Source organism: Dermacentor variabilis, chromosome 5, assembly GCF_050947875.1.
Source record: "Dermacentor variabilis isolate Ectoservices chromosome 5, ASM5094787v1, whole genome shotgun sequence".
NCBI lineage: Eukaryota > Metazoa > Arthropoda > Arachnida > Ixodida > Ixodidae > Dermacentor > Dermacentor variabilis.
Genome location: NC_134572.1, coordinates 167,348,211 through 167,361,471, shown reverse-complemented (window position 1 = coordinate 167,361,471; position 13,261 = coordinate 167,348,211). Strand labels below are relative to the sequence as shown.

The 13,261-nt window shown below is 43.1% G+C and overlaps 1 protein-coding gene across 1 annotated transcript; it reads left to right on the top strand.

The window, feature by feature from the left end:
- The first annotated feature begins 443 nt into the window (after positions 1-443).
- On the top strand, positions 444-4,895 carry LOC142583319 (uncharacterized). The gene is made up of 2 exons (XM_075693743.1): positions 444-645; positions 4,662-4,895. Exons 1-2 carry the CDS (start codon positions 472-474, stop codon positions 4,869-4,871), a joined length of 384 nt encoding a protein of 127 aa, XP_075549858.1. The 5' UTR covers positions 444-471; the 3' UTR covers positions 4,872-4,895.
- Positions 4,896-13,261: the final 8,366 nt, after the last annotated feature.

The window sequence follows — 13,261 nt, the reverse complement described above, 5'->3', positions numbered from 1 at the left end:
CGTTGCTCACATTAGCTTCCCATGAAAAAGGTTGCGTAATTAGCACATAAACGTAGCCAACCTTAACAATATATCCCTTAAGTATATTTACGATACACACAAACATTGCTGCGCAATGGCCATTACTTCTTGGTGGGAATGTGAATGAGAAATTTAGCTCAGTTCATTTTTAACATTTTCACTCTCGCTTCCTTTATTTAGTGATCTCATTATATATTCTACATCTTGCGCATATCAGTTGATGTCTGAGCAATCCTCCATTGGTCTTTCCAGTAGAACTCTCTCAGCACCATTACATCAGAGGTAAACGTCGGAATGCCTACTGTGATGTGATATTGTGACCATAACATACTTACACAGCCAATTCTCCCCGCAACCAGTCAGTAGATACAACATCATACAGACGGTGCGACGTCATTATACTTATTTATTTATTTATTTATTTATTGCAGGAAGCCACTAGTAGCAGTCATGCATCTTAAAGTCATGCTGCCCGTTCTTGTGGCATTTGTTGTTGCTGTGGTGGGCAGCTCGGCGGTCGATGCTCAGGAATTCGCGGGCTGCCCTATCGTGGACGACAAGGGAGCCAACGTCACTTTTCTTCCGAACCTGTTCAACTGCTCTACGTTCTACATGTGTTCTCAGGTGAAGCTCTTTCCGCGTGCACAGCGCATTTGGCCTTCGTTAAAAATACTGAATTGTGCTGTAGATTCGGATATACGGGTTTAAGAATAAAAAAGAAACATCTGCATGGACATGCCGCTCCCAGCAACTTCTCCAAGCGCCGACTGTCTCTGCCCTTACCAAGAGTCCAAATTGGTAACCTTGGCCCCAATGCAGAGCTGCTTTGAAGACGGATCTTGAATCAGTTCACCCATCACTACAATAAAACTTCAACGTTTTACATCTCTAGTATTTTAATATCAAGCGCTAGCGCGCAAGAGAAAACTTCGATATGTTTTTCTGAAGCGAAAGCATACTAGAGAACGCTAAGTCGCACGTTTTAACGCGATATAAATATAAATAACGCGATAGAAAATATGGTGTCGGCGTCGGTGCCACATCCGCGGCCAAGAAACTCATCTCGAACCACGCAGGCCCTTAGCGCACCGCCTAGGCGTTACTGAACTAATTGAATTTCTCTAAGTAAATTGCGTCAACAAATTACTAAAGTACGACTTACACACAACCTACAGACATGACAGCGTCGGATTGTAATTTGAATATATGAGAAAGCGTATTTCTATTAAGCCGAAACTCAAACACAATCCCTCTTCCAGCTGCCGTTTGAGGTCTGTCTTAGAAGGAGAGGCGCGGCCCGCTCGGTTCCTTTGCGACGCCACCAAAAAAAAAAAAGAACCAGAAAGCTCGGCTTCGTGCATAGCGTTCGTCGCTAGCCTTTCCCGGAAAACTTTAGGTTACAAAGCTGCAGTTGCCGGGAAGTGTGAAAATCAGTCAGCAATTTTTGAATGCTATGGCGTTCCACTCTTAATGTCGAAGCTTTAACGTCCTCCCAAACTTTTCTACTGTTCCTGAAGGCTGAACTGCCTACTACATTAATGTCATCTTCTTGGTGCACTACCTGATTTTCTCCCTGCCTTCAAATGACTGTGCACACAAGAAACAGGCAATCAACATAAAATGCAATGCCTCCGGCATATTTATGCAGGGAGTACGATGCTGCATAGATACATTTGAAGACCTTTCTGAATTCACTGCAGCCTCTCAAAAACGGAATTTTACAGAGCCCGGAAAAGAGCTTCGCGGATCCAAGGTCCAAAGCTTCAATGTATTCTGTGGACACATTCACCTTTTCAACCGCAGAGGCATTAAAATCTTTTCTCTGGCGCACTGCATGGTGCAAGCAGAAGTGCACCTCTTCAGTTTACCGGTTTAATGCCTAGTACGGATTCATAACAGCTCAATAAATGAAAGCATCCATCTTTCAGAATTCTGAATATTATAGCCAAAACTATCGAAAACAAATGCCTAATAACACAAAGTCCATGCGCTACGAGCATCCAACGTTTCTCTTTAATGCGCTGAACTGAATGACCGTAGTTATCGTTGAAATATATATATATATATATATATATATATATATATATATATATATATATATATATATATATACACGACTAATAAAATATGGTTAGAAGTTAAATACAGCGTCGAGAATTTTAGAACACTATCACTAAATAACCTGAAGTGAACTTAAATCTTTTCATGTAAGAACTATTCCTTGCAGCAAACACAGGGCATCACATATTGTTAAAAGCAAAAGGGTATCCACCGCAAGGCTGCAATTACAGCTTAAGCAACTGCTAGAGCAACTCATATATGGCTTTATTTTCTTTGTGACAAACCCAAGGACTTGACAGCAAAGCTTACTTCATATACTACTTTTAACCTTTTTTTCAACCGTGATCTATTAATAGCCAGCTTATTCCCTGAAGTTAGGGCGCAACCAAGAGTGGAAAGGTTTTAGGACAGGAAAGAGCATCAGAAGCTACAGTTTCTCTAATGTATTATTGCATAATGCTGCAGACTTTGAGTATTTTGCGCAAACATATGCGCGCACATGGCCTCCTTCGCCTATAAATGTGATCCAATCTGCTTTCAATAAACTAGTTGCAAGTATGACGCTCTTTCCTATCCCAAAGCTATTTTCAGCCCTTAGTTGCGTCTTAACTTCGAAGAATGAGATGTACCAACTAGCCCAGCAACAATATTGTAGCCTTAAACATCCAGCTATCGAAATCGTTAAGACCCCATAACAACATGCCCTTCCGGTTTCTTTAATACTCTCGAAAATATTTTTCCCGTCTCTTCGGCCACATGAACAAACCTACGAAGTTTGTTGTATGTGAGCATCACTGTATTGAGTGTTTCTTCAGATGACTCCGCAGATTGTGAGAATAACCTCCGGTTTAATATAGTTGAAGCACCGACAAAATGTAAGGGAGGTGCCACCATGTCGTCACACGAGGGGCATGTGGCGTAAGAGCCACCGGCGCTCTGAGATCCCAATATGCGGGCCACACTCTTCATAAAACAGCAACGACTGGTTTGCTATCCTTCTTTTCGGGTAACAATACTCTTGATGCGAAATTGGAAGCCACACTACCGAGGGATACCTATCTTAATGCACTCTTGGATGGTACGAACATTCGAAACTTTCGACTGACGAATCCAATACTGTCCTGTTCAATTAGTTCCATCAATTGTATAGTCAGTTCTCGATAATGCGAATATTCTTTTTTTTTCGAATAGTTTGCGAATACCTCACACTGCCAGCTGTGAACGGTCTAACTTGCAAACTGAAGTGGCACTTAAGAAAATACGACCTGCCCCACGGTAAACATTACAAAATAAACGGGGAGTTGTGCAGTGCGCACTTTGTCGTTAAAGAATCAAGAATTTTTCATCAAAACCAAAATCCTTCCCTCTGAAATTTTGCTCACATTTGAGATTCGGCATTAGGTACCTTTTGGTACCAGTCATCGAGGCTCCAGATCTGTTCGCTCTGCATGAAATCTGATTTCACTTGTTTGCAATAATATTTCATAAAATAGTGGCACCATTGGCAGCGATGAAAGAGTAGTGCTTTCTTCGTCGTGTGACTGCTGCATTCAACACAAATTTCACTTTTATTCTCCAATGTATACACAGAATGTCACGCAATGACAAGAGTGCCTTTTTAAACCTTCGTTTTACAAATTCACGACCAGGCATACTCCGTACGATTCTGGTTATTGGATTTATTGCTCCATTCGAATTTTTAATGAAGCATGCGACATAACGGGTAATAAATAGGCGGAGACTTTTGGCACTAGTCGATTCGTATTCGATTCGCAAAACATTGGTTTGAGGGACGAAGCGAAGGAACTAGTACAAAATAAATTTATCTGCGCCATATATAATGCACCTTAAGGTGCCTCAACCTCCCACAGTTACTTTAGAGAAAGTGGAATCATTAACGTCCGTAATTTATACAATGAACGCTTACGTATCAAGTCCATACTAAAAACCCTAAAGCATGTAAATAACCTAAGCAATCTGGCCCAAATATGGGAAAAGGAACGTTATTATTCAGCTAGATGTGCTGAGTCTCGGGAATTACTGACCCGTAGTTCGAGCACAGGCAATGTTTACAGTACAGGCTTTCATCCCTTCTGCCATATATATCAAATGCCTTATTTTGACTTGCTTAACATCGCATACTCCGAAATTCGGAAGACGCACTGAACATAAGCGCGGAGGTAAATATTATGCTGTAAGAGTGCATTGCACCCTTAGGCATATTACGGCGCCAAACCAGCTGCATGTTCATTATCACTTTTCGGTAATTTTGCTATGGCATTTGTATGTGTTCACACAATTTTTCTGTATTGTATTACAGTTCTTGTATTACAAGAATTTTTCGTAAGACGTACTACGTGTATCCGCTGCTACTGCTGCTGAAAGAAACAAAAAAGGAGTTCGTCAAGGTGTCTGGGACAACTTGTTTTCTGCAGCTGCTCTATATGTTACTCCACAGATAGAAAATCAATAATTTGCTTCGATTTCATAAAACTGCGATTTTCACAAAATGTTTCGGCAAAGGCTTCCCAACTTATTCCTCATATCGAAGTGTGCCAACAATTTTAACGTTACCGCAGGGTCTCCCAGTGCTGATGGAATGCCCTCGTGGTCTGCGCTTCAACCATGCACTGAACGTGTGTGACAACCCGTGGAAAACTGCCTGCATCGAGCTCCCTCTTCCCGCACCCAAACCGCCGTCCACAGAAGCGCCCGTGGTAGCCGAGAAGATCGTCACCACGAAAACCGTCAAGGAGGTCTACGAACCCGTTGACGAAACTGCTTGGTAAACAATAAAGCTTCTGCGCATGAAAGATGGTTATTGTGTGTGAATTACACTCGCCATAACAGACGCACAAGCTGTACTTCGCGCTACGACATGCGATAGCACATTAGCCTCGTGGAAATTAGTGGGTTCCACTATCAGTGACCTGCATTCCCTGGTTCCTGACTTGAAGATCTAGCCACCGCCCGGGCACCGAAAGTGTGAAGAAAATTTGTTGTACTATTTGTGGCTTAGTGGTCGCGCTCACCACACCATACTCCTTAATAATGGATGCCCTGCCCTACAGCCCTGCGTGGGACGCTTGGGACTGTGAAGAAAATGTTTCACATCATTGCGTCTGCCCCCGTTCCATCATGAAGAGGCAAGCCCTATGTACTCCGCCAGAGACAATGGAAAACCGACTACTGTCAAAGAAAGACAATAGGGCAGTGGTCACAATAGACGTGCGCGTTAAAGGCTGCCAGAGCGCTAGCTAACTTTCTGACGTCTACGGGCTTGCGTGATAGCCTTTGATAATGACGCGTGGAACATTAATTTTCCGCGCCAATTTCCGCTTCCGTACACGCCCTCCTCTCTTCCTATATCTTTACATCATGTTTGCTTCTTCACCCGTGTACGGTAGCTAGCCAAACATATTCCTATTATCCTCCCTGCATTTCCGTCGTTTCTCTTCCTCGCCCTCTCTCTCTGGTTGTCAGGCGACAAACGCAATCAGATTTTATTTTTAGGTATCGTTTCCTTTCAGTTTTTATTCAACACGTGCTTTTCACCTACAGCACATACTTTTCACAGACTTCACGTGACAACGCATATCAAGCAAGTACTGTGCAACGTTAATCGGCCTCCAAAGTGTAACCCGTTTCGGTCTGACAAGCACGTGGCAATCTCCAGAACCATTAGTACTGTCGCAGGCGCCCTACAGAGTATATTTTATTAGGCTATGAAAAAGAGCACGTCCGATGTATCCCTTCCTTAGGCAAATACGTCCGACGTATCTCGTTTATATTGGCATGCCTCGCGTTAAGATCAACCGGCATAAGCACGCTGACCAGCCAAATGCCCACTTCGCTCGCGTCAATTTTCAATCTGTGCGGGTTGCAGTGCAGCGTGCTTGAGCGGGTGCAGATCAGCATGGCCTCCATTGCTGCAACAACTGCCGAATCTGTTGCCGGTACACAGAGTTCTTACGCTGGAACCGTTCGTAAGCCTGTTCAATGAGCTAGCATTTGCACTCTGCGGCAGCAGCGGCGTGGCGCTAGTCCTGTGGCTACGTTTCTAACCGGGGAATTCTTTCTGTAAACACAGGTCCCTACGTCTGCGCATCTCTGCCAGGTGTACAGTTTTTTTTTCCTTCTGCAAGCTGAATTGCATCACTGCCACGTGCCTTGACTGCCTTCGCGGTGCCTGCGGTTGGGCGGGACTATCTACTGGTGCGCCGTACGTACCTGCTGTGAAGTGCATCGCCTGTCCGCGGAGCAGCTGCCACTCGGGAACCAGTATATGAAGCCACGTCGACTGAAGACCGACTGCATTTGCACTCTGCGGCAGCAGCGGCGTGGCGCTAGTCCTGTGGCTACGTTCCTAACCGGGGAATTCTTTCTGTAAACACAGGTCAGTATACACCACAACTTGAGCCTCCTCCGCCGCTACTTGATATTGCCGCCTGCTGCTGCTGCTGCTGCCGCGAGTGTTCTTGTTGCATGTGTACAAATTTTCTGCAATGGCCGATACTGCTCAGTGTGCTTCATGTAGCCTAACCTTTCCCGACGATGCACCTTCCATTTTATGCGTCAGTTGTGGTTGCAGGTATCACTTAGGAAGTTGTTCGGGGGAGGACGAAATAACCATGGCTCGAAAAAGGAAAAAAAAGTGGAACTGTGAAGCCTGCAAACCTAAAGCAACGATTGATCCTGACAGCTCAGCAGATGCACGCTCTATCACTGATGTGTTCAATGAGCTAGCTGCCATAAATCAAAAGCTGCTAGAAGTAAACGTAATAAATAAAAATGTAGAGTTGTTACTGGATCTGAAGGCCACTGTGGATGGCATCGAGTCCTTGGTGACACTTGTTTCCGAGAAGTATGATACGCTACTGGATAAGGTGACAGCTCAGTTAAACAAAATTGGCACGTTAGAGAAAAGAGTTGCCGCCATTGAAGCGTCAGGGGACTGTGAAGAAACGAAAAAACTCAGAAATGACCTTAACCAACTTGAGCAGTATGGACGACGACACAATATGGAAATACACGGCATAAGGTTCACCGAGAATGAGGACTTGCTCAGCAAGGTTAACATCCTTGCTAGTGAACTCTGTCTGCAGCCTGTAACTACAAGGGAACTCGATGCTGTTCATAGACTTCCAGCGAAACAAGGAAAGACACAGCCAATACTACTGAGGTTTCAGTCTCGAACTACTAAGGAAGAATGGCTCAGAAAGAGAGCTGTCTTGAGGGAGAAGAAATCAAATGTGGGTTTGCGTGAGAACCTTACAGCTACGAACAAGCGACTATTTTGGCTAATGAAAGCAAAGGCAACTGAAAAGGATTACATGTTTACATGGATAAAGGAAGGAAAGCTGTTCGTCAGGAAACGTCATGGGGAACGCGCAATTAGAATTCAGTCAGAAGATGACTTGTCCAAGATAGAATAGAAGCTGACAATGTCAGTAACACTGATATAAAATGGCAGAACTACTTAGCCAAAGAGACAACCAATACTATAGTCAAGCAACGTTCCAAGTAGATGTGGGCAACTATGTTCATAACAAGCAATGCTTCTCAGTTTTTCACATGAATGCTAGAAGCCTCAGGAACAAATTTGACGAAGTTAACATGCTTCTTGACTCTCTGCACTATAGTTTCAATGACTTGGCTTTTACAGAAACCTGGTACAGTTCTAATGATTTTATTCCCTAACTTGAAGGTTACAGCTGTGTGTCTATTTCGCGATCCAAACGAAGACGTGGTGGCGTTGCAATCTATTTTCGTAATGACGTATTGTACAACGAGTTAACAGAGTACAGTATGGTTAACGATGATTGCGAATCACTTGTGGTTGAGTGTGATGGCCTGCTTCTTGCTGTCCTGTACCGTCCGCCTACAGGTAGTGTGAATATTTTTTTGCAAGTTGTTGAAAGGATCCTGGAGCACAGCTTATTGTTGAAAGTGCCCGTGTTACTCACTGGTGACTTTAATATTGACCTCCTTCATGAGAACTCTATTAAATATGATCTACTAGATGTTATTCACTCTTATGGCTGTCGGAATTTAATTGAAGCACCAACAAGAATTAATGTCGAAACAAGTACACTGTTAGACTTGTGTATAACGAACCATTTAGGTGACGAAATGGTCTCAGGCATAATATCTAGCGGCATCAGTGACCACTTACCAATCTTTTGCATTATACCACGCTCTAACCATCGTAGTGTTTCGCAGAATGGGAAAGAAGCGAGAGCAAGTAGAAAAATAACTGACAATAACATTACGAAGTTCCAGGAGCTTGTAACTAACACCGATTGGAGTGTAATAGAGAGAGAAAAAAATGTTGACCAGGCTTACAGTAAGTTTATAGCACTCTTTAAAGAAATTTACGACACTTGTTTCACACTAGAAATGCGCAAAACGCACCGAAAAATTAGAAAGCCTTGGGTCTCCTACGAACTATATAAAGAAATTGAACGCCGCAAAAAGTTATTTGAAACATTCATTAAATCGAAAGATCCACACGTCCTGAAAACCTACAAGCAGCTTCGAAATAAAACAAACTCTAAAATGAAGAAGGCTAAACGCGAGTACTATCAGAATAAGTTCACCGCAGCTGCAAACAATCCCTCACTGCTTTGGAGAACATTTCGAGAATTATTGACGGGCAACAAAACGAACTGTCCTCAGTCAATAGTTATCGACGGGATAACATTATCAGGGGAATGCCTAGCCAACAAGTTTAACTCGCATTTCCAGGTTTCTGCTGCGCAGTGTAGCGATGCTCCTGTGGGCCGATGTGAAGCATACAAAAGATGTTCTGATATGCCCACTATATTCCTGTACCCAACAAGCCCAGCAGAGATAGCAGACGTCATATCTACACTAAAGAATAACTGCGCATGCGGAGCGGACGAAATAAGTACAAAGCCCATAAAGAGTGTAGCGCAGGTAATATGTCAGCCGCTTTCGCACATCTGCAACCTCGTCTTACGGACTGGTGAATTTCCCGTGCTCATGAAAATTGCGAGAGTAGTGGCACTGCATAAAGGGGGTGCGTTAGATAACCTCAATAATTTCAGACCCATCTCAGTTCTTCCTATCTTTTCTAAAATCCCTGAACGCATTTTAAATAAAAGAATAGTTGGGCACTTGACAAAAAACAAAGCAATAGTACCAGCACAATTCGGGTTTCAGAAACAAAAGTCTACTGAGCAAGCGCTTTTGCACGCGAAAGACCACTTAATTAAGAACTTTGAAAAACAGACTTACACTATTGGAGTGTTTTTGGATTTCCGAAAGGCTTTTGACTCTATTAATCACGATATTTTGCTTCGAAAGTTACCCTGGTATGGCATAAGAGGTGTAGCATATACTTAAGAACTATCTCAGCTCCCGTAAACAGTTTGTTAGCCTAAAAGATTCTAAGTCCCAACTTCTTGATTTAAACTGCGGTGTTCCTCAGGGTTCAATCCTAGGCCCAACTTTGTTTCTTCTCTATATCAATGATATTGTTAACATCCCAAACACACCGTGCATAACTTTGTATGCAGATGACACCAGCGTTTTCTTCTCTGATCATAACATTCAAGAAGCATTTAACGTAGCCAATAGATGGATGGGGGACCTCAACTGTTGGCTAAATTCAAATAGAATACAACTGAACTGCGAAAAAACAAAGTATGTCATATTTAGACCAAAAGGAAAGCAGCTGATGGGTCACTACGAGTTAAATTTTGGGGGGCGCATTATAGAAAATACGAAGTGCGTAAAATTTTTAGGCGTATGGTTTAACGAAAACCTGTATTGGTCCATTCATGTGGAGACCCTCAGAGCTGACATTCGTAGAGCGACGGGAATGATTAACATGTTAAAGCATCTTATTCCAACGAGTTTAAAGAAACAGCTATATTACACACTAATACACTCTCGTCTACACTATTCTCTTCTGGTCTGGGAAACTACTACCAAAACTAACCTTATGTCACTATATAGGCTGCAAAAAAGAGCCGTAAGGGCAGTTTGTAACCTACCTGTTCTTGCACACACTAAACCGTTTTTTGATAAGCTTGGCATACTCCATATAGACCACCTATTTTTGCATAAGCTATCGCTCGAGGCGTTCTGTCTCCGTCAGGCTGATCACATACAGTTTATTCAGACCTTCGCCACCAAAGAAACTCCGTATAATCTCAGACATGACCCAATCTCTATACCGCTTACTCGCACGAACTACGGGAAACAGGCATTACACTTTCAAATATCAACCTTACTTAACAATAATCCCACAATTCTGGAACAATTACAAACCACGAAATCAAGCTTGAGGTTCAAGAAATCTGTTAAAACGTATTTTCTTCGCTGCTTTATTGTATAACTTCCTTATGTACTACAATGTTACTGTTTTGTTTTCCTTTTTAACATGTTCTGATCGAGATTCGAATTGTTAATCGTTTTTTATATGTTATCATATTTCGAAAATTGTAACACTTGTTGTGCTGTTGTTTGCTTCAGAGTGTCAACATGCTTTGGGTGCTGCAGCCTTTGTCAGGCAAGAATATTGCCTTTTGCTGCAACCCCTGAGACAGCTGTATGTCTCAAACAACAAAATAAATGAAATGAAAAAATGAAATGAAATGCTGATCCCAGCCAATCGAGACGTTGGGCATATCATCAGCGAGAGCGGCTGACCTATGGCAAGCAGCGCCTACGAACCAAAAGCTTTGTGAATTCGGTCCCTGCTTCCACAGCGTTCACGCGCTTTCACACAAAGAAAAAAATTCATTCCATTCGGTGCCCTTCGACGCGATACCACAACAGCCTGTGCCTCACAACAAGAGACTCAACAATGCAATTAGGCGCCGCTGCTGATCCACTTGTGCGATTGGTAGAAAGGCGTTCGCGTCGCAGCATTTCGCAAGAACAAAGATGCACGAAGTGGAAACTACGATCTACAAATCGACATAAACGTTAAATAAATGGACCGAGGAAACGTACTCTTCAGTTAATAGTTAGCTCTACAGACCACTTTTGAAATCGCCTTCAGTTATTGCTCGCGAGCATAAACAAGTGATCTCAGTCGTAGTGTCCTGGGCCAGATACGCTCTGACTCATGTTTAGTATAATTGCTTCTCTTTTACTAAAAGATTTCTTACACGACACTGTAAGTACCCTTAGAAATAGCCGCGAGCATTGTCTTTTGAATTTCTGATTAAAGAAAGCGGTAGCAATCGAAGATTCCTCGCCAAAAGTCCCACTGGCAGCAATTCGCAAACAAAAACTTTTCGTGCAACCCTGTGCAGCCTCGAATATTACACTTACCGTGCTATTACCCGCAACGCGAGTGGCCCGTCAGTCATGCTTTCACACACCGGCAACATTTTTTTTTTGATGCCGCGGTGGTGACTTCAGAAAAGAACGCTTCAGCATAATGTGCTTCAACGTGAAAGTGGCTATTCATCATCATCATCAGCCTATTTGCGCCCACTGCAGGGCAAAGGCCTCTCCGATACTTCTCCGACAACCCCGGCCATGTAGTAATTGTGGCCATGTCGTCCCTGCAAACTTCTTAATCTCATCCGCCCACTCTAACTTTCTGCCGCCCCCTGCTACGCTTCCCTTCCCTTGGAATGCAGTCCGTAACCCTTAATGACCATGGGTTATCTTCCCTCCTCATTACATGTCCTGCCCATGCCCATTTATTTTTCTTCATTTCAACTAAGATGTCATTAACTCGCGTTTGTTCCCACACCCAATATGCTCTTTTCTTATGCCTTAACGTTACACCTATTATTCTTCTTTCCATAGCTCGTTGCGTCGTCCTCAGTTTGAGTAGAACCCTTTTCGTAAGCCTCCAGGTTTCTGCACCGTAGGTGAGTACTGGTAAGACACAGCTATTATAAACTTTTCTCTTGAGGGATAATGGCAACCTGCTGTTCACTGATCTGAGAATGCCTGCCAAACGCACCCCAGCCCATGCTTATTCTTCTGATTATTTCCGTCTCATGATCCGGATCCGCCGTCACTACCTGCCCTAAGTAGATGTATTCTCTTACCACTTCCAGTGCCTCGGTACCTATTGTAAATTGCTGCTCTCTTCCGAGACTGTTAAACATTACATTAGTTTTCGGCAGATTAATTTTTAGACCCACTCTTCTGCTTTGCCTCTCCAGGTCAGTGAGCATGCATTGCAATTGGTCCCCTGAGTTACTAAGCAAGGCAATATCATCAGCGAATCGCAAGTTACTAAGGTATTCTCTATTAACTTTTATCCCCAATTCTTCCCAATCCAGGTCTCTGAATATCTCCTGTAAACACGCTGTGAATAGCATTGGAGATATCGTATCTCCCTGCCTGACGCCTTTCTTTATTGGGATTTTGTTGCTTGCTTTATGGAGGACTACGGTGGCTGTGGAGCCGCTATATATATCTTTCAGTATTTTTACATACGGCTCGTCTACACCCTGGTTCCGCAATGCTTCCATGACTGCTGAGGTTTCGACAGAATCAAACGCTTTCTCGTAATCAATGAAAGCTATATATAAGGGTTGGTTATATTCCGCACATTTCTCTATCATCTGATTGATAGTGTGAATATGGTCTATTGTTGAGTAGCCTTTACGGAATCCTGCCTGGTCCTTTGGTCGACAGAAGTCTAAGGTGTTCCTGATTCTATTTGCGATTACTTTAGTAAATACTTTGTAGGCAACTGACAGTAAGCTGATCGGTCTATAATTTTTCAAGTCTTTGGTGTCCCCTTTCTTATGGATTAGGATTATGTTAGCGTTCTTCGGATATTCCGGTACGCTCGAGGTCATGAGGCATTGCGTATACAGGGTGGCCAGTTTCTCTAGAACAATCTGTCCACCATCCTTCAACAATTCTGCTGTTACCTGATCCTCCCCAGCTGCCTCCCCCCTTTTCATAGCTCCTAAGGCTTTCTTTACTTCTTCTGGCGTTACCTGTGGGATTTCGAATTCCTCTAGGCTATTCTCTCTTCCACTATCGTCGTGGGTACCACTGGTACTGTATAAATCTCTATAGAACTCCTCAGCCACTTGAACTATCTCATCCATATTAGTAATGATATTGCCGGCTTTGTCTCTTAACGCATACATCCGATTCGTGCCAATTCCTAGTTTCTTCTTCACTGCTTTTAAGCTTCCTCCGTTCCTGAGAGCATGTTCAATTC

Bases quoted from the DNA above. Each gene is read 5' to 3' on its own strand.
- LOC142583319 (XM_075693743.1), top strand. From the start codon at position 472: ATGCATCTTAAAGTCATGCTGCCCGTTCTTGTGGCATTTGTTGTTGCT. The intron at 646-4,661 runs GTGAAGCTCTTT...ACGTTACCGCAG, and splicing joins CGTTCTACATGTGTTCTCAG to GGTCTCCCAGTGCTGATGGA.